At 39.9% G+C, this 19,189-nt stretch overlaps 1 protein-coding gene across 3 annotated transcripts; it reads left to right on the forward strand.

The window, feature by feature from the left end:
• The first annotated feature begins 891 nt into the window (after positions 1 to 891).
• On the forward strand, positions 892 to 18,985 carry Il20ra (interleukin 20 receptor subunit alpha). Of its 3 annotated transcripts, XM_008822048.1 has the most exons (6): positions 892 to 1,026; positions 8,447 to 8,625; positions 10,181 to 10,356; positions 10,902 to 11,046; positions 15,048 to 15,187; positions 18,197 to 18,985. In XM_008822048.1, the coding sequence occupies exons 1-6, from the start codon at positions 950 to 952 to the stop codon at positions 18,983 to 18,985; spliced, it is 1,506 nt and encodes a 501-aa protein (XP_008820270.1). In that variant the 5' UTR covers positions 892 to 949. The 3 variants fall into 3 exon arrangements, with proteins under 3 accessions (XP_008820270.1, XP_008820271.1, XP_008820273.1); XM_008822049.1 differs by lacking the exon at positions 8,447 to 8,625 and having other exon boundaries at positions 957 to 1,026; XM_008822051.1 differs by lacking the exon at positions 8,447 to 8,625 and having other exon boundaries at positions 957 to 1,024; positions 10,245 to 10,356.
• The last annotated feature ends 204 nt before the right edge of the window (positions 18,986 to 19,189 follow it).

The following is a 19,189-nucleotide window of genomic DNA, read 5'->3' on the forward strand; positions in this document are numbered from 1 at the left end:
ACTTCAGGTATACAACTAGGAAGAAAACTTTTCCAGGCTTCTCAATAACTTCTAAATTTGAAAAGACCTAGCTCAAGACTTGCAAATCTTTAACATTTTTCTATTTTATTCTTTAAAACAGGCCTGCAACATACAGGTAGGCAATTATTATCCCCATTTTACAGAGGGGAAGGCTGGCACATTGGCAGGGCAGGACCAGACACTGTGCTTTCATATCCACAACTGTGTCTGCTTGTAGAGCACTTACTAAGTTATAGGTGGGAAGTAGGGAGGGACTGTGCATTGAGCACAGCCTCCAGAGAAGACACTTGGATTTTATATAAGCTCTAAAAAAAAGGGCATTGGTGGGTTATCCGCAGGTACACAGCAAACTGCTCTTAAGGACTATGGTGTTATTTCTCACAGTCCTTAGGTCTACCTGGGGCTCAGCTGAACCGTTCTGCTAGTCTCATTTAGGGTTGGTCTCTCAGCAGCTTCAGTGTCCAGTAGACAGAGCTGGAATGGTCCAGACTTCATTCTAGTCTTTTATTTGGAACCCTGGGCTCAGCTGGAACACTAGGATAACTGAGCCATGTCTTCAAGTGACCTCTCAGCATGACCTCTCTACCAGGTTGGCTGTTATTTTACATGGCCACTCTGGAGTTCAAAAGCATTAAAATGGAAGCTTCAAGGCCACCTTATGACTTACTTCCGGAGTCACATTCTCCACATGCTCTTGGATGAAGTGAGTCATAGCTGCAGCTCAGATTCAGTCTGGGAGGCAATACACAGAGCACAGAGTCTGGAAGACATGGTTTCACTGGGGCCTCTTTAGAGATCAGCTACTTACTGTAAGGATTAAGTTTTCCTTTCCTCCTCTAAAACCTCAATTCCTCTCTACTTTTTTTCAGTTCCCTGTGTCTCTGATGGTTTGCCTAAACCCACAAATATCACCTTCTTATCTATAAACATGAAGAATGTCCTACAGTGGAATCCACCAGAGGATCTACATGGAGCAGAAGTTACATACACTGTACAGTATTTCATGTAAGTCGGTTTTTTTTTTTCCCTTTGAACTAGTTTATAAACATAAGACTCAGACTCCTCCTGTTAATTGTACAAACTTTCTATGGTATTAAATAATTTTTTGAAAAAGATTTTCTTGATGTGTTCTGTCATATTAAATTATAAATCAGTTATATCATGGAACCAGAAGCAATGACTATTCAGGCAAGAGGTACTTAGAAACATGAAGAAAAGGGTCAGGTGAGAGGGCTCAGCAGGTTAAACTGAGCAGACTAAAACAGTGCAGTCCATAGACTAAAAAATGTGCAGAATTCTATGCAATAGGCTATTCCTACTCAACATAGCAGTAAATGGACACTTTTCCTTTTTAAAAAATTTTTTTATTTATTATTTTTATTTTCTGTGTATGAGTGCATTGCCTGCATGTATCAGAAGAGGGTGTCAGAGCCCCTGGAACTGGAGTAACAGACGGTGTTTAGCTGCCATGTGGGTGCCAGGAACCGAACCTGGGTCCCCTGCAAGAGTAGCCAGTGCTCGAAACTTCTCAGCCATCTCCCCAGCCCTGACACTTTTCTTTTGGGCTTGTTCTTTAAAATACATGGCAGGCAAAAAAGAATGCAAAACAGATACATAGTATCATGCTCATAGAGTAAGAAGAAAAGGACACAATCCAGACCACAAACTGTGAAGAATACAAACCAAATACTGTAAGATCAAAAGTAATACAACCACAGATGCTGAAAGTCAATCTACATGCACCCCTTGAGCTCCAACAGCAAGAAAATTAATTCACAAGAATAAGTGCCACAGTACTAAAGAGCTCATCTGGGAAGGTAGAAATCTAGGAGCTTCATCACCAGAAATTGAGGAAATAGACCCATGAAGCCACAGTTCAGTGTTACAGAATGTCATAGAAAGAGGAGCTCAAGTGTTATCTTCATCCTGAAGGCCCCGGCACAGTCCAGGAGCTAACTGAGACAGGTGTAGGAGGGAAGCAGTGGCAGAGGATGGGAGGTAGTCCAAGGAGCACCATGAGCCACACCAGCCCCCAGGAGTCCATAACCTATAGGCAGGCAGGTTCTCCAGCAGAGAGATAATAGATCTGGTAAGAGAGTGTTTGACAGAAGCAGAAGCTTAAATTTCTGCACAGAAAAGACTCACTATTTTAACTTGACTCCTACACCTCAGACTTTCACAGAATATTTTGTCACTTCTCACAGTTCTCAGGATTCCCTGGGCTCAGCTGGACAGCTCTTCTGTTATTTTCATTTGGGACTGTCCATGTAGGTTTCAGGCTTTGGCAGATAGAACTGGAGTAACCACAATGACTATCTGACTAGTGTTCTACCAACAAGAGGCTACATTCTAAGTATATAGTATATATACTTAGTATATATAGTATATATAAGTATATAGTCCTAAAGAATTTCGTTTAGCACCTGTTCACAATTACTAGAAGAGGGAAGGGGGCAAATGAATACAATAAAAAGTTCCTTGAGAGCTTTCCCATGTAAGTAAGAGAAAAAGTCATAAGAATTCATAAAATAATTGTTACATAGTTTTACTAAGCTAGATAAACAGCACAGTCTTTTTTGATTTATTTTTTTGTTTATTTTTTTGTTTGTTTATTTTATTGAGATGGAATCTCATGTAGCCCAAGCAGACTTCTGACTTGCTACATAGCGGAGGATGGCCTTGAACTGCTAATTCTCCTATTTATCTACCAAGTGCTAGGATTACATGTGTGTGCCATGACACTCATCCAACAACATAAAATCTCAAAAGTAAAGTTCACAGATGAAAAAAAAAAATGAAAGAAGAGAGCAGAACAAGAGTGAAATTTTTGAAGCAAGTAAGTCAAGCTTAGGAAAAAGATGGGAAGTAAAAATAACATACCGAGATGAAAAACCTTTTGTAGTGAGTCTGGAGAGATGGTTCAGCATTAAGAGCACTTGCTGCTCTTGCAGAGGACCTGGATTTAGTTTTCAGTAGGCAGTAACTCCAGTTGCAGGAGATCTGATGCCCTCTTCCAGCCTCCATGGGCACTAAATGCACATGATGCACTTACATACATTCAGACAAAACACTCATACATATAAAGTACAAATATTTTTTTTTTGTTTTTTGTTTTTGTTTTTGTAAGGCAGAGTCTCCCTGCAGCCCCAGCTGGCCTGGAACTCACTATGTAGACCAAGTTGGTCTTGATTTTACAGAAGTTTGCCTGCCTATACCTCCTGAGTGCTGGGATTAAAGGCACACACCACCACACAAATAAAATTCTTTTAAGGCTTTTTTTATAGCTAATGGATAGTAGTAGTTGAACAGCTAGAAAAGACAAAATGCAATTATGTATCATAAATTCATATTATATCTTGGAAAGTCTAGTAAAAGAATAGCAAGGCATAGTTTTCTGAACTTGAAGAAAATGAAATGACTTATGGCCACCATACCAAAGGTGGGATTCATATTATGTAAGGAGGGATTCTGTCCAGCAGTACTCAACAGAATACATTGCGAGAAAGGCAGGTATGCCTGAGAACCTTACAAAATTTAATAAACAGTATTTATAAGCGTGTGAGAACTAGGATATCACTCCCATGAGGACTTATGGGATGGGAGACCACTAACTAAAGATGATGTCCAGTCTACAAAGAGATAAAGATGAACCCTAAAGAATTTGGTAATGACAAAGGTGTATGCATAGAATTTTTCTAGACTGAATAGCGGCAGGAAGTATGCTGATAGAACTTCCTTGTTCCCTTGGCAACCATGGGGAATTGGTCCCAAGACCCTCTCCCAACAGATGACATATTTACATATAATATACACATTTACTTTAAGTCATCCCTAAATTACTTACAATATCTGTGACTGATGTAAATGGTATTTAAATAGTTGCCATATTGTATTGTTTAGGGAATAAAGGATAAGAAAAGAGTCTCTACATGTTCAGTAAAGATGCAATTTTTGCCAAATTATTTCAGTCCCACAGTTGGGTGAATCCACAGATGCAGAATCCATGGATACACAGAGTCAATTTTATACCACTATTTTAATAACTAACTTTTCAGTACTTTAAAAAAACTATTTTCTTAATTTAAAAGTTCATTTAGGAACTAGGATGAATATATCTTTTTAAAAGATAAATATACCTTTTAAAAAATATTTTTATTATTTTTATTTTTTGTGTAAGAGTGTATTGTCTGCATGTATGTAAGTGCACCCATGTTGTGCAGTGCTCACAGAGGTCAAAAGAGGGTGTTGAATCTCCTGGAACTGGAGTTACAGGCAGTTGTTAACAGCCATGTGGGTGCTGAGAACTGAATCCAGGACTTCTGCAAGAGCAATCAGTGCTCTTAACCTCTGAGCCACTTCTCCAGCCCCAGGAATTAATATCTCTTGTGATGATGAAACATTTGAACTTCGCCAAATCATTTAATTTTACTTCATTTCTTTCTGTTAAAATTCAAACCAAGTAAAAGTTACTGCCTTATTAGAACCAGGTGTGTCAGGTATGATCTAACTTCTATCGGTTCAGCTATCTAATCATCCTTCTGTCTACATATAAGCAGGATAAAATGCCGCAATGGTGTACACCGAATGCTTCAGATTAATGAGTTGCAGGATAATTTCTTTCTGCCTTGGTTATATTTTCCTGAATTGTTTGATGGTTTGAACTTAAAAACATCTACTACATTTACAAAACAGCATGACTGTTTCTGTCTTTGGAAAATGAATTCTGATCACTAGAGCCAAGTAAAAGCCTTCAGGAAGTGCTCGATAGAACTAGAACCCCACTCGCATCGCCAAAGATTTTCTCAGGAGCTAGCGTATTAGGAAGGGCGACTTCACCTTTGCAAGAATTGCGCATGAGCATGCCCTCACGTCTCTTTCCAGTAGGTGGAGCAAAGAGTTTGCTCTGTCCTTTAGGTTTTTCAGTGCTTCAGAAAGAACTTTAAAATGGGCAGAATTATCGTTGCTGTATGAGAGCAAATAAAGGAGATTGTGCAACTTTTTTAAATGTATACTTAGAGAAGCTTGCCATGTGGGCGTTCTGACTTGACGGGGCATGTACAAGGCAAATAGGAACACAGGGCGCAGTGTTTGGGGTCAGGTAGTACTGGATTCGTAGCCAGGCTCTAAGTCTAGATGGGTAAGTTTGAGCAAGTTACATATTGTTATATCTTTTAGTGAAGTCTGTTTCCAAGGTGAAATTTTAGCAAAAGTTTACATTATACCCACCAAAAGAATTTAATGCAGAAAACAGCATAGCATCAAAAACACAAGCTTTGACCCATGGCAAAACTGGTTCCAAACTCATATAAGCTTTGTATTATCTCTGCGAACTTGACTGAATCCCTTAATCTGAGTTTCAATTTCCTGATCTGTAAATGGGGCCAAAAATAATGGAGCCTACTTCCTAAGGTTGCTATGAAATTCAGTGAGATGAAGCATATGTAAACCCAGAACATGTTTCTGCTTGTCACGGGCACTTGATAGGTGTTTGCTGTTCTTACTACAAACAGGCAGAGACCACTAAGGACCCCACAAGACTTTTCATAGTGGAAAATTATTACTGGAATATTTGTTATATCTTCCATTCTGAGTTTAGTGAAAAGCATTTCTTCTCTATCAGCGTTTGTTCTGGAAAGTGTCCTGCCCTTGGCAGAGTGAAAAGTTTGAGGTGAGAAAGCCAAATGAAGCAATGACAATATTTTTCATGCTAAAAGTTAAGGCCTGTTGGTAAGTCAAAAAAATCAATTTTGAACCCACCTATAATCCCAGCACTTGAGAGAGGGTCAGGAGTTCGAGATCATCCTCAGCTACATAGTGGATTTGAGGCCAGAGGATATGAGACCCTGTCTCAAATGAAGTAAAATAAATCAATTTTGAATAGCTTAACTAGTATCACTTTTAATGGAATGAAATGGAACCGTGTATAGTGGAAAATGTCCAAATGAACAGCATGTAGAGAACTTTTGGTATTATCCTATAAAACTTATTTCTGTATATTATAGATATGTGTGTTTTATGAGCTGAGTCACAAAGTAAATATATATGTAAATACAGATTTCTTTTATTTTTTTTTCCTTTTGATCATTGACCAAGAAGTCCTCGGGTAGTGTTGATCACTTGGATAGAGAACTTAATCAAGATCTGGCTGTATTTCTAACATCTTTTGGCAGATATAGTAATTATGAAATGGGAAAGATTTGCTTTCAGAACTCTGTTGCCACATCCTGAAGAGAACACATCCTTGAGCTTTGGCAGTACTCGATAAAGTTGCCACATCCTTCTATTCAAGACAGACTCTTCCAATGCCTTCTGCTCTGAATGCTTTTCTACTTCCTCTTTAGCTGCTGGTTCCAAGTTTATTTCGTGCCCACCCTGGTGCTCCTGAAGTTTCATCTAGACTTTGCATCCATGGATAAGTGCGTGTGTGCCTATGTCTTCTTAGAGCAATTTATGCTAGTGTCTCTGAAATGCCTATCACCCACCCTTGATAATCAGCTGTAGTTCTGATGGGCTTTCCTTTATATGTGACTTGTTTTTCTTTTGCTGCTTTAGGTATTATCTCTTTGTTCTGTACATTTAGCGTTTTTACTGTGATATGTTGTGGGAGGTTTCTTTTCTGGTCCTCTCTATTTGGTGTTTTATGTGCTTCTTGTATTTATATGGGGATGTCTTTCCTTAATTTTGGGAAATTCTCTTCTACAATCCTTTTAAGATCTGGTCAATACCATTAGCCTGAAATTCTTCTCCTTCCTCTATGCCTATGATATGTAGATTTTCTCTTTTCATGGTGTCCCACATCTCTTGCATATTCCATTCCTGTGTGTTTTTATTTTTCATAATCTTTGCTTGAGTGGTCCAATTCTTCAAATTTATCCTCTAGTGTTGATATTCTATTTTCCATTTCATTCATTCTAGAGGTGAGGCTTTCCCCTGTTCTTTCAAGTTGGCTTATTGAGTTTTGCACTTCCCTGGATCCTTTTCATTATTCTGGTTCCTGTACTTTCATCGCCTGAGTTTTCTTCACTGTTTCTCTTTTGTGAATTCATTCAGAAGTTTATCCCTATCTTCTTTTAGTTCTTTGATTTGTTTGCTCGTGTGTTCTTAAATTCATTGAATTCCTTGATCGTGTTTATGATTGTTCTTTTAAATTCTGTATCCTGTGTTATCTCTAGGGGCTCTCCTTATAGAACTCTTCTACAGGTCTGGTGGAGTTTGGTGGGGACATAGTGTTTTGACTTTCCTCTATCCCCCACTCCCATTCCTCTCTTGAACCCCAAGCCTCTGCATTCGGAGAACCCTTGTGTACCTGTCACCACTCAACCTATATCACTCAATTTATTATCTTTCCCTCCTATCTTTCCCCTCCCCATTTCCCGAACCTACCCTTCTTTGGTCATCTTTATCTTGGTAAATATTATCATGTTCCACCCTCTTGCCCTCAATGGAAAGAGACACTTCATCACTTTATCACCTTTACTTACATGCCCTCTTGCTTATACTCAATCACCTGGTCCTGTTTCCTAATAGTTCTTGCTTTTGTTGAGTGCTCATTCATTCTGCTGCCACTATCCTTATCGAAACCACTTGCATCTTCCCACCTGGACCACAGCAATATCCTCTCAGCTGCCCCCCAAGTTGCCACTTCCAACACTGCACATTCTCCTCATGACCACTGGTCAGCTTTCTAACCATGGCTTTCATCTCATTCCCCAACAGCCCTGCTTTAATCTCTTCAGCAGCCTCCAGTGCAACCCTGTAGCCCCCACTGGCTCATCACATGACTAAACATTTCATGCCTCAGTCTCTCCCACCTGAGAGGTTCTAAAGCTATTAATCCTTCCCCATTCATTTAAGATACTGTCTTTTAGCAAAGAAAACCAATATTAACTAACTAATCAATTCAACAGCTCCGTAATTATTAAAAATACAGATTTTGGGGTAACATGCTCATCCTCTCCCTCCTAAGAAATTTCCCCCCAAATACTTGATACCTAGTAAAGTTTTAAATTTTGAGAATGTCAAAGTAATTTTCTTTCATGGAAAAAAATGACTAACTTTTCCTTAAACTTACCCATCAAACTGACCTCATACATATTGTGGACTAAAAACTTAACCACTCAAAAATTTGTCACACAATATGTAAAAGTTTTACCGTAGCTGAAGTATAAAACCAAAACCTGCTTTCAGATCAGAATGAACTATCCACATTATATTTCACAGAAAGGAAGGTGATTAGAGAAACTCTGGCTCATGTTCCTGACAGCTAATGAAAAAAATTGCCAGCAGCAAAGTGGACTCTTTTTTGTCTCATGACAGACACTTTTGTTTTGCTGAAGAGGTCTTCCATTCAATTCTATATAATGACTGTCTTATTGTGAAGCATATAGGGGACCTGATTATTACTTCATAGTTTCTTTCTTAACAGATATGGGCAGAAAAAATGGCTGAGTACATCCGGATGCAGAAATATCAGCAGGACCTACTGTGATCTTTCTGCTGAAACTTCTGACTATGAACACCAATATTATGCCAAAGTTAAGGCCATTTGGGAAACAAATTGTTCCAAATGGGCTGAAACTGGACGATTCTATCCTTTTTCAGAAAGTAAGTTATGTCAATGTCCATTAAGCATGTGCTAATATTAAGTGAATTTGGACTCCTGATTTGATAGTCTGACTTCATAGGAAACTTTGTCCCCAGAAGGCAGGGTCTGCTTGGCTCTGCTCTATACAGAGAGTTGAGTGACCAGTCTTGGTGCATCATGTGTCTGGGCCCCAGAGTCAAATTTGTAGATTGGCAGGTTTGGACAAGGGATCTCTAAGATATCTCCAAGATTCAAAATTAAGGTTAGGTGAGAATACCAAATTTTGAACTTGTTATTTAATGGAGGTTATGCATTACGAAGAGCAACTATTATATTTTATTTAGCATTATAGGTTAGTGAATAATTGGCATATGCCCAGAACATCAGTTAGAGTATCCTGATCTGCCAACTAAGACTTATTTTGATTAAACTTGGTGGTAGGTCCATTTCATTTCTAAGAATAACTCAGAATCAAGGCAGCATCTTCCTGCCATTTGCTTTTTATAATTTACCTTCCCCTGATACATGGCTGACCTAACCATGAAGGATGCAGAGAGTGTCACTATAACAAAATATCCAAGGACTCCAGAGGCCCCAGGAGCAGGTTCCCTTTCCAGTGCACTGCCAGATCAGAGATTAGCAAACTATGGCCCTTGTGCCAGATCCAGTTCCTCTTTCTGATGTTCTATAAGCCATAAATTAAGAATGGTACTTACATTTTAAATAGTTTTTTAAATAAAAGGATATTTTTTCACATGTGAAAATGATATAACCTCCATTAAATGATAAATTCAAAATTTGGTATTGGGGCTAGAGAGATGGCTCAGCGGTTAAGAGCACTGGCTGCTCTTACAGAGGACTCCATTTCCCAGCATCCAGCATCCACATGGTGGCTAACATCTGTCTGTAACTCCAGTTCCAGAGGAGCCCAACACTTTCCTCTGACCTTTGAAGGCATGGCATGACACGGGTGTGAGCACTATACTATATATATATTTTTTTTTAACTTAGTATTGGTACCTACCCTTCGTTTTGAATCTGGGAGAGATCTTAGAGATTCCTTGACCAATTTACAAGGTCTTCTCACAAAGTTTTTTTGGGACACGAGCCAGGCTCATTTCTTTGCATAGCTGCCTATGGCTCCTTTGGCACCACGGTGGAGTTGCAACAGAGATCCTGTGATCTACAAAGCTCTGGACATTTCTAGTGAAAATTCATTGATCTCTGTTCCAGATCATTCTAATTATATCTCTCATTTTCCCATTTCTGAAATTGTGTCAATGTTAGCACTAACTTTTCAAGTCACAGGACAGTCACAGACACTTTTGATCAGTTTTACCACCACCGTTCACTATCTATCTACACAACTAGGAACTGGATGAATACAAGGCTATGAAATAATTGTTTCAAAGTGTGGCTTAAGGTGGACTTGGGTCCACCTTAGCACATTTTGAGGCATCTTCCATAAGAGGATGGCTTTAGGTCTTTGATCCAAATAGGATTATGTTGTACCTTTATCTGAGGGGATGTTTTTTAAACCTGAAGATGCTAATACCATCTCCTCTCCTCTTTAAGCACAAATTGGCCCACCACAGGTTGCCCTGACTACTGGTGAGAACTCCATCTCCATTGTCCTGACGGCACCAGAGAAGTGGAAGAGACATCCCAAAGATAATCCTGTTTCTATGCAACAAATATACTCCAACCTGAAGTACAATGTGTCTGTATATAACAATAAATCAAAAAAAATGGTAAGCCTGACATGGAAGGGGGCGTACCCCCATGTTCCCTTCCTGTTCTAATGCTGATACCAGCCATTCAGTGCTTTAATGCTCTTTGTGAGAATATGGGATCTTGTGCTATTCAAAAGAGATGTCATACTACATACCATTGAAGCTGATGTGGAGGATCAGTTTTCCTTACAGAACCTCTGCTAGCAATGCATGTCATCACTACTGGAGTGTGAAGCAATCAAGCATTCCATGATTTCTACATCATCTATCAGTCACTTTCCAAGGATTTAAAAAATATATATTAGTAAGAACACAGGACAAAGAAATGAGAAATTTACCCAGTGTTATTACTTAGAATTAATTGTTCCTACAATTGATCTGGTTACTAACATCACTCTGCTCAACTAAAAAAAAAGCACATTTTGAAACAACTGCTGAAAACAATGTTTATAGTGACATAAAGAGGGCAGCAATATGTCAGTCTTTCACTTGTTTCTAGAGTTATTCTAGGGGTGGCCCCAGGATCTTTGGCTCTAACCTCTGTTTGCAATTTCCTGCCCTAGTGGTCCCAGTGTGTCACAAACAACACAGTGGTGCTCACCTGGCTGGAACCAAACACTCTGTACTGTGTCCATGTGGAGTCCTTCGTCCCAGGGCACCCTCGCCTTGCTCTGCCTTCTCAGAAGCAATGTGTCAGTACTTGGGAAGGTAAGTGTCAAGAAATTTTAGCTAGTCTGAGGAAAGAAATCTGAAAAAACATTAAGAAGTACAACCATTTAGATCAACTTTTAACAAATCTATATCTAAGAAAATCAGACTGAATCATAGGCATAAACATCTGCCACTCTAAATGCTTTGAACCACCTGGACTCTGTCACTGAGTTTGGTCAGTGTTAAGGAGGGTTGTCACACCATCAGTGAACTGTCAGCAAAGCTCAGGCACCTACTGACAACAATCTTCCTCAATTTACATATCATTTTACCTTGGGAAATAACAATTAAGAACTGTTTTGTTTTGTTTCTTTGAGACAGGGTCTCTCTGTAGCACTAAATGCCCAGAAGTCACTATGTAGACGAGGCTGGCCCTGGATCTCACAGAAATCCGCCTGTCTCTGCCTCCTGAGTGCTGGAATTATAGGCATGTGCCACCACACCTGGCCCAATTAAGAACTTTTATACATAATCTATTTTCTTCTTTCAAATCATACATCACTCTAACAAACAGAAATTCAGCAGACTTCAGGAGCATCCAACAATTATATTACAAGAAACATTGTATTATTATTGGGGCTGGAGAGATGGCTCAGCAGTTAAGAGTACTGACTCCTCTTCCAGAAGACCCAGGTTTGATTCCTAGCACCCACATAGTGGATAACAAACATCTTCTGACCTCTGCTGGTACTGCACAACAGGGGTGCATTTACATACATGCAGGCAGTACACTCATACATATAAAATAATAAATAATAAATAAAATATTTAAGAAAGAAACAAAGAATTATCCTTGAAACATTTTAGAGCATCCTCGTTTTGCCCCCATGCCCCCCACTTAGTATACAAATTCCAGGCTCTTCATACTGTGTTCAGACATGGCTCCCAGCTCCAGGCAGGTTTGAGATGATCAGCTCACTCTCTTCTCCTTATAGTTGCTTCTGTCTCCTTCCTTTGATGTGTCTCCTTATTGTGTTTTCTGAGGAAGGATGCTAGGGAACTGTGATTTTTAGACACTCACATCTGTTAGGAGACCTGGAGTCAGGAGCATGCTTCTGCCCTAGAGAGAGAAGCTGGCCTCAAACCTTCAAAATCAAAGACAAATACATCCTGAGGTTCTCTGGCATCGGAAGGCTCTTCATTCTTTATTCTTCCTCTTCTCCCTTCCAACAAATGTTCACCACCTTCTGCCTCAGGTTCCGGTTCTTCCCCCATTCCTGACTAGACATCTACACCCCCCAAGCCCCTCTCCCACACTTCCTCTCACCGAGAATCTCCACCTTTCAAGATGAAATAATCTTAAGGAAAATAAAAGGCATGTTGGAAATACATGTGAAAAGTAACAAAAAATTTTAATTTTGAGTCTCACTTTATCATACCACCTATGAAAAGGAGGGATTCCCTACCATAATATAAATAAAACTAAAATGCCATGTAAGCAGCAAAGCAAAACAAAGCAGATTGAAGGAATCAATTTCATGTTTGAAATCAGTGCTATGTTTCCTAACAGTCTAATCAGTGCCAAATAGTAGGAGTGAATTTCCAGTGGAAATCGTTTACTCAGTTGGCAGAGCTACAGCAACTTAGAGCAAATTCCACTAAGCTTCTTCCAGGGAAGCAGATGGGGCCCACTTCCTCACCGTGCAGGGAAAAGAACGAATGAAGGCACACAATTTCTGACTCTGAAGTTTCCTATAATATCCCACCTAGTTAATCACCTGAGATACCTTTCCAAGATAACTGCTTCTTTAAAAAAAAAAAAATCAGTGTTACCTCTTTGAGGACTATGACTTGAAAAATATTTCTGCTCACCAGTCTCTCAGCCCCTAAAATGCAAATGGGATTACTTTTATGACAACAATTGTGCTACTGCATTAAGTGCCACCAATCATTATTGTCATGATATTCCTGATAAGCCCAGTCTAAGGACCAGGGGCTATGCCTAGATGGCTGCGCTATGCTGCTGTCTAAAGTAAGACGAGAGTTCAGACAGTAGCAACGTTTGCACCACAGCCTTGGTGCAAACTTGGCGCCTTCCTGTGCAGAATTTGCTGACAAGCATGGTCCCCGGGGACTGTTCCCTGATGAATTTGCTCCTCAGGGACTGTTCTGCGTGGAACAGCCTGCAGGGGCTGCCTTACTGGATTTTCCCTCTATTGTTGTTGACCTCTCCCAAAGTCTATGACATTGTTTCCCATCTATAACTGGAGAATTAATTGAGTTGGGACTATACTGCTTTCTTTCTGGCTCAGGAAGTAAGCTTCCAACATCCACAAGGATTAGAATGTTCTTGTAACATACTGGCTGATTTTATTTGTGATAAGGAATGTTCTAGGACTTTTGTGATTTGTTTTTAATTTGCATCCATTTTTTCACTGCTGCAGTAATCAGAACTCTCCAGAGAAACGAACCAGTAGGACACATCGGTACAAGAGAGACTTTAAGAAGTTAGCCCTTATCGTTGTATAGGCTGGAGACCTGAGGGAGAACTGAGGTTGTAGTTTATGTCCAAAGGCCATTTGACAGGAGGGTTCCATCTTCCTCAGTGTCATAAGTTTGTTTGTTTTAATGAAGACCTTTAATTGAGGGGATGAGACCCATCCACATTTGGGAGAGCAACTTTCTTATTCATAAGCTATGTTAAATGTTAATATCTAAAATGTTAAGCAGTAAAATGTGAATGTCACCTAGAAACTATGTCTCACAGAAACGTAGAATAATATTTGGCTAATAAATAAAATATTTTTTAAAAAGAGGGGGACTGGAGAGATGGCTCAGTGGTTAAGAACACTGACTGCTCTTGCAGAAGACCCGGGTTCAAATCCTAGCACCCACATGGTAACTAACAATTGTCTATAACTCCAGTTCCAGGGGATCCTACAGCCTCTTCTGTCTTCCACAGGCATTGCACTCCACGGGTGCACTTACCTACATGCAGGCAATACATGCATACACATAAAATAAAAATAATAAACAAAATATTTTAGAACAATGTTTGGCAAAATATCTAGCTAGATATCTATGGTCTAGCCAAGCTGACACATCAAATTAATGAATCCAACTTAGAAGTAATGTACAGGAACTTAACAAAGATGGTAGATCATAATGGGTCCACATTAGTGGGCCACAGCTTTTTCTCTTAAAACTCTTCATTGAGTCTTTTCATTCTTTGATGGACTTTTACTCATCACTGATTTACAGCACAGCAGGACTGGGAAGGGGGTTGCCACCTCACCACAAACATCCCCAGGCTCCAGCCCTACCCAGGACTGACCCACCAATGCAAGAATGAGTTTGTTAGTCTCCACATGCTGATGCTCTACATTCATGTCATCTACTGACTATAAGGAAAACACTGAGCCCAATGTGTGTCAGGGAAGCATGTGACATCTTTATTAGAGAGTGCTATTGTTTGAAGAGCTGTGAGACAGATCCATTCACTTTCACATACAGGAAACAGCATGAGTTTCAAAGTCAGACGTAAGATGTTAGAACACCCAATGACTTGGAATATTAATGTATCCTTACTGTAAAGATGTGAGGTGTGTCTAGATGCATCTTTAAGATATTCTGTTGTCAGAGAGATGAAGAATTCTGAGACCCCTTATAATTTTTAGCCCAAGTTTCTCTGTGTATAAATGAGAAAACTGAGTGTTTGATTTTAAGTGGCCAACTCACAGCCTCTAGATATTGTCCATGTTTCCACCATAAAAAATCACAACTGTCAGGGCTGGAGAGATGGCTCAGCAGTTAAGAGCACTGGCTGATCTTGCAGAGGACCCAGATTCTATTCCCAATCCCCACATGGCAGCTAACAACTGTCCACAACTCCAGTTCCAGGGGATCCACCATCTTCTTTGACCTCCACAGACATTACACAACATGGGTGCACTTACACACATGCAGGCAATATACTCAAACACTAAAATAAAAATAATAAATAAAATATTCTAAAAATTACAACTGTTTATTCCTGACCCTCACTTTTTCTTTAATAGATCAAACATCAGCATTGAAAGTGAAAATCATCTTCTGTTATGTTCTGCCCACATCTGTTATTGTGTTTCTTTTTTCTGTGATTGTCTACTCCATTTACCGTTACATCCATGTTGGCAAAGAGAAACATCCAGCCAATTTGGTGAGTACTTGGCATGCCATGGCTTACAACAAAATGTTCCAGGAAGACCTAGAACAGATATAGTTCCATAGAAGGTCAGAGTGGACTTAAAATTAAACAGTTGATTTATAAAATTCATTCTGAGCTTGGAATGTAGCATAGTGGTAGAGTGTTTGCATAGCATTCCTGGGTTTGATCTTTAGTGCCACCAAAAATAAACAAATAAAAACATGTTCTGTACTGAATGAGCTCACTGACATAACCAACAGTAAAAATTCCTTAACACTGAAGAGATTTTATGATTAATGAGTAGATTAGACAAGGTCCTGGAATGCACAGATAAATTGTCATGACCTCTGCTTTTCTCAAAGTTCAAGCCTAGTTAAAGTCTAGAATTTAAAGAAATATGACGGCTAAGACAAACACTAGTACCAAGACTCAGAGTACAGGGAGGCCCTGAAACCCTTTGGGGACCAGTTCTTACCCTCAAGCTTGGATATTTACTACAAATAGAAAAAGTAGCAGGGCAAGAGGGTAGATGTGAAATAAATCACTTCATATGGCTAATATGTCGTATGATATATTATGTGTTCCCAATGAGGGGCTACACTGGAGAACAGACAACTGGCCACAGAATGGGAGAATTAGGTATGATCTAAGGAGTTTGGGCTCTATTCTGTTGACAGAGAAATCTTAGTAAGGTTCTAAGTTGCAGGTATCATAGTCACCATTATGTTTTAGATCCAACTGGATATTAGTTCTAGGATAACATTAAGAGAATAAGACTAGAAGAAACACAGCTAAGATGACATGGTAAGGGGCTGGAGAGATGGCTCAGCAGTTAAATACAATGACTGCTCTTGCAGAGGACCCAGGTTCAGATCCCAGCACCCACATGGCGGCTAACAACCATCCTTAACTCCAGTTCCAGGGGCGCCAATGCCCTCTTAAGACCTCCATGGGCATTGCATGTAAGGGTGCACTTACATACATGCAGGCAAAACACTCATACACATTTTTTTTGAAGATACTGTGGCAAATTGTCTGGGGGAGAAAATATGACAGCCCAGAGGAGAGTGGGACATAGAGCTAGAGATTTAAGTCATGGAATGTAAATACACGTCTGAGGCACATGGCCAGGACTTGAGCATCCACTGCAAGGGGAAGCAAGAAGAAGAAACAAACACTATGTTACTGGACATCTGACGAAAGGTCTCCATGGGCTCAACAGTATATACTTAATATTAAAATTATTTCCTTGGAAATTATTAGAAGATGGACTAATATGTATGTATATGCAAGACATCTGTTTGTTCAAGTTGGTTCCATTTGTACATTTTCCTGTTATCTTGCATTAAGGTGTTAGAGTTAACTCCTTTATGGTATAGGGAGACCTTTCTTGGAGGAAAATTCACAGACAATCGACTGCATATGATTTTTAAGTTTTTATTTCTTTATTTGTTTCTATTTTATGTATATGAGTGTTTTGCCTGCATGAATGTAAGTGCATCCATGTGTGCAATGCCCAGAGAGGTCAGAAGAGGGTATCAGATCCCCTGAAATTAGAAGTGGATGGTTGTTGGCCACCATGTGGGTGCTGGGAACCCAATCTGGGTCCTCTGCAAGAGCAGCAAATACTGTAAACCACTGAGCCATCTCTCCAGCCTCTACATATGATTTTTTTTTTTTTGGTCTTTTTGAGACAGGATCTCCCTGTAGCCCCAGATGGCCTGGAGCTCACTATGTAGACTAGGCTGGCCTTGATTTCATAGAGATCTGCCTGCCTCTGCCTCTGGAGTGCTGGGATTAAAGGTGTGCACCAACAGACCCTGCTACATATGATATTTTTAGCATCAATTTTGTAAAAGAAATGAGGCAAAAGGTTATATTATGTATTGTTAAATGAAATCATATCATCAGGTAACATGGAGATTATACCTTAACTTACAGCAAATATTTCCTTTTTTATCTTTTCTTTTGAAATAGGGTCTTGCTGAGTTGTCTAGGCTGGCCTTCCTTGTCTTAGCCTCTAGAATACCTGGTCTCTAGAGGCCAATTTTTTTCTCTCTCTCTCCAATGAGCTTTCCACGTGATCTTGAGTTTTTCTATCTCCCATAAACTGACAAATGAAGTTCCCTTTTTGACTTTTTTCTAGCATAATTTTAACACTATCTCAATGTAGTCATTTCCTTTCCTGTCTTGGTAAAACACCCAGACAGAAGCATCTTAGGGGAGAAAGGGTTTACTTTAACCCACAATTCCAGGTGAGTTCATCACTGCAAGAAAGTTAAGGCAGCAGGAACTTGAAGCAACTAGCCACAGAAAGAAATGCATGCATGCATGCACATTCCCACCCTTTCACTTAGGCCAGGGCCCAACCCATGAAAAGGCACCATCCACATTTAGGATGGTTTTTCCCCGTCACTTAACTGGATTAAGAAAATTTCTCACTGGCATGCCCACAGGCCAGCCTAATTTAGGTAATTCCTCATTGAGACTCTCCTCTGAGGTGATTCTAGATTGTGTCAAGTTGACAATTTAAACTAATCATCACAATCACACTCCTTTTCTTGATCCAATTTTTATGACTATGTACAATTCATGTCCACAGTCTATCCCAGAAAGATCTAGTAGTCCAGGCACCCCTAGCTTAATAACAAGTTCACAGTAAACTATAAACACAAAGCAATTTCACAAACTCACAACATTTACCACTCTTCATGTAGAAGAGTTTAGACTTTTATAAAACCCAAAGGATTTAAGAAGTGATTCACATCAATCTCTTCTCAGCCACGCCCTAAGCTTCTCACTGCATAAACATCCACCAGTGACACAGTTCACTTCCAATTGCATTTTGTGGGTCTTGGGTCTCCTGCCTCCTCAAGCAAGGTTTTCTATGTATTCCAAACATAACTTACTCCCATAAGTTAGTAAGAGTTCTTTCAAGCTAGCTGGTGATTCTTAACAGCTGTTTTTAATCCTGTCTTTCCAAAGTGAAAAGATGAAACCCTTCCTCTTCTCTCTTTACAGATTTTGATTTATGAAAATGAAATTGACAAAAGGTTCTTTGAGCCTACTGAAGTAATTAAAATTAACTCTATCACCCTCAATATTTTGGATGATTCTAAAATGTCTCAAAAGGATATGAGTTTACTGGAAGAAAGCAGTGATCAGTCCAACCTTGATGATCCTGAGCCCAGCAGGAACCCAGAACCCCATCTGCAGAAGGTGGAGGTGCCACACTTAGGATACTCTTCGCATTTGATGGACATTTTCTGTGATGCTGCAGAGAGCCTCAGAGATGCCTCCCTAACCCAGCCTGAGTGGCTCAGCAGGACCATGTTCACAGGAATGGCAGACACTGAATATGATGTACCAACATACTTCTGCAGGGGCCTTGAAGACCACCAGCTCCCTGGACATGCAGAGGCAGCCAGACAAAGGAAATTATCTGAATCACAGGCAGCTTTGAGAAACTTGGGCCCACAGACGCTGCTGTGTTCATACACCCCCCAGCTCAATGACTTACACCACCTGGTGCAGGAGCATCCCGGCTTAGAAGAGGGGCCAGAGGAAGAGCCATCCACAACATTGGTAGATTGGGATCCTCGGACTGGCAGGCTGTGCATCCCTTCCTTACCTCACTTTGAACAGGACCCTGAGGGCTGTGAACCTTATGGGTGTGACCAGTTCTCAGAGCAGGGCCTTTTGTCTAGACTCTATGAGAATCAAGCACCCAACAAGCTGTCAGAAGAAAATGAAAACTATATCATGCAGTTTATGGAGGAATGGGGGTTACATGTACAAATGGAAAACTAATTCATGACTTTCCTTTGCTGGACCCCTTCTGTGACAGGGCACATGTATGTCAACAAATGAACAGAGCATTAAAATGAGTGAACCATGGAAATGAGAGGAACGATCTGTGTTCAGATTCCCCAGGGTCAGAAACAATGACTTATTTCTTCTCTCTGTTTTTCACACACTTGTTCAGTCCTATCTCCTCCAGGTGGTTGATTCCTA

The sequence above is a fragment of the Nannospalax galili genome, unplaced genomic scaffold (assembly GCF_000622305.1).
Source record: "Nannospalax galili isolate Female #2095 unplaced genomic scaffold, S.galili_v1.0 scaffold186, whole genome shotgun sequence".
Classification (NCBI taxonomy): Eukaryota; Metazoa; Chordata; class Mammalia; order Rodentia; family Spalacidae; genus Nannospalax; species Nannospalax galili.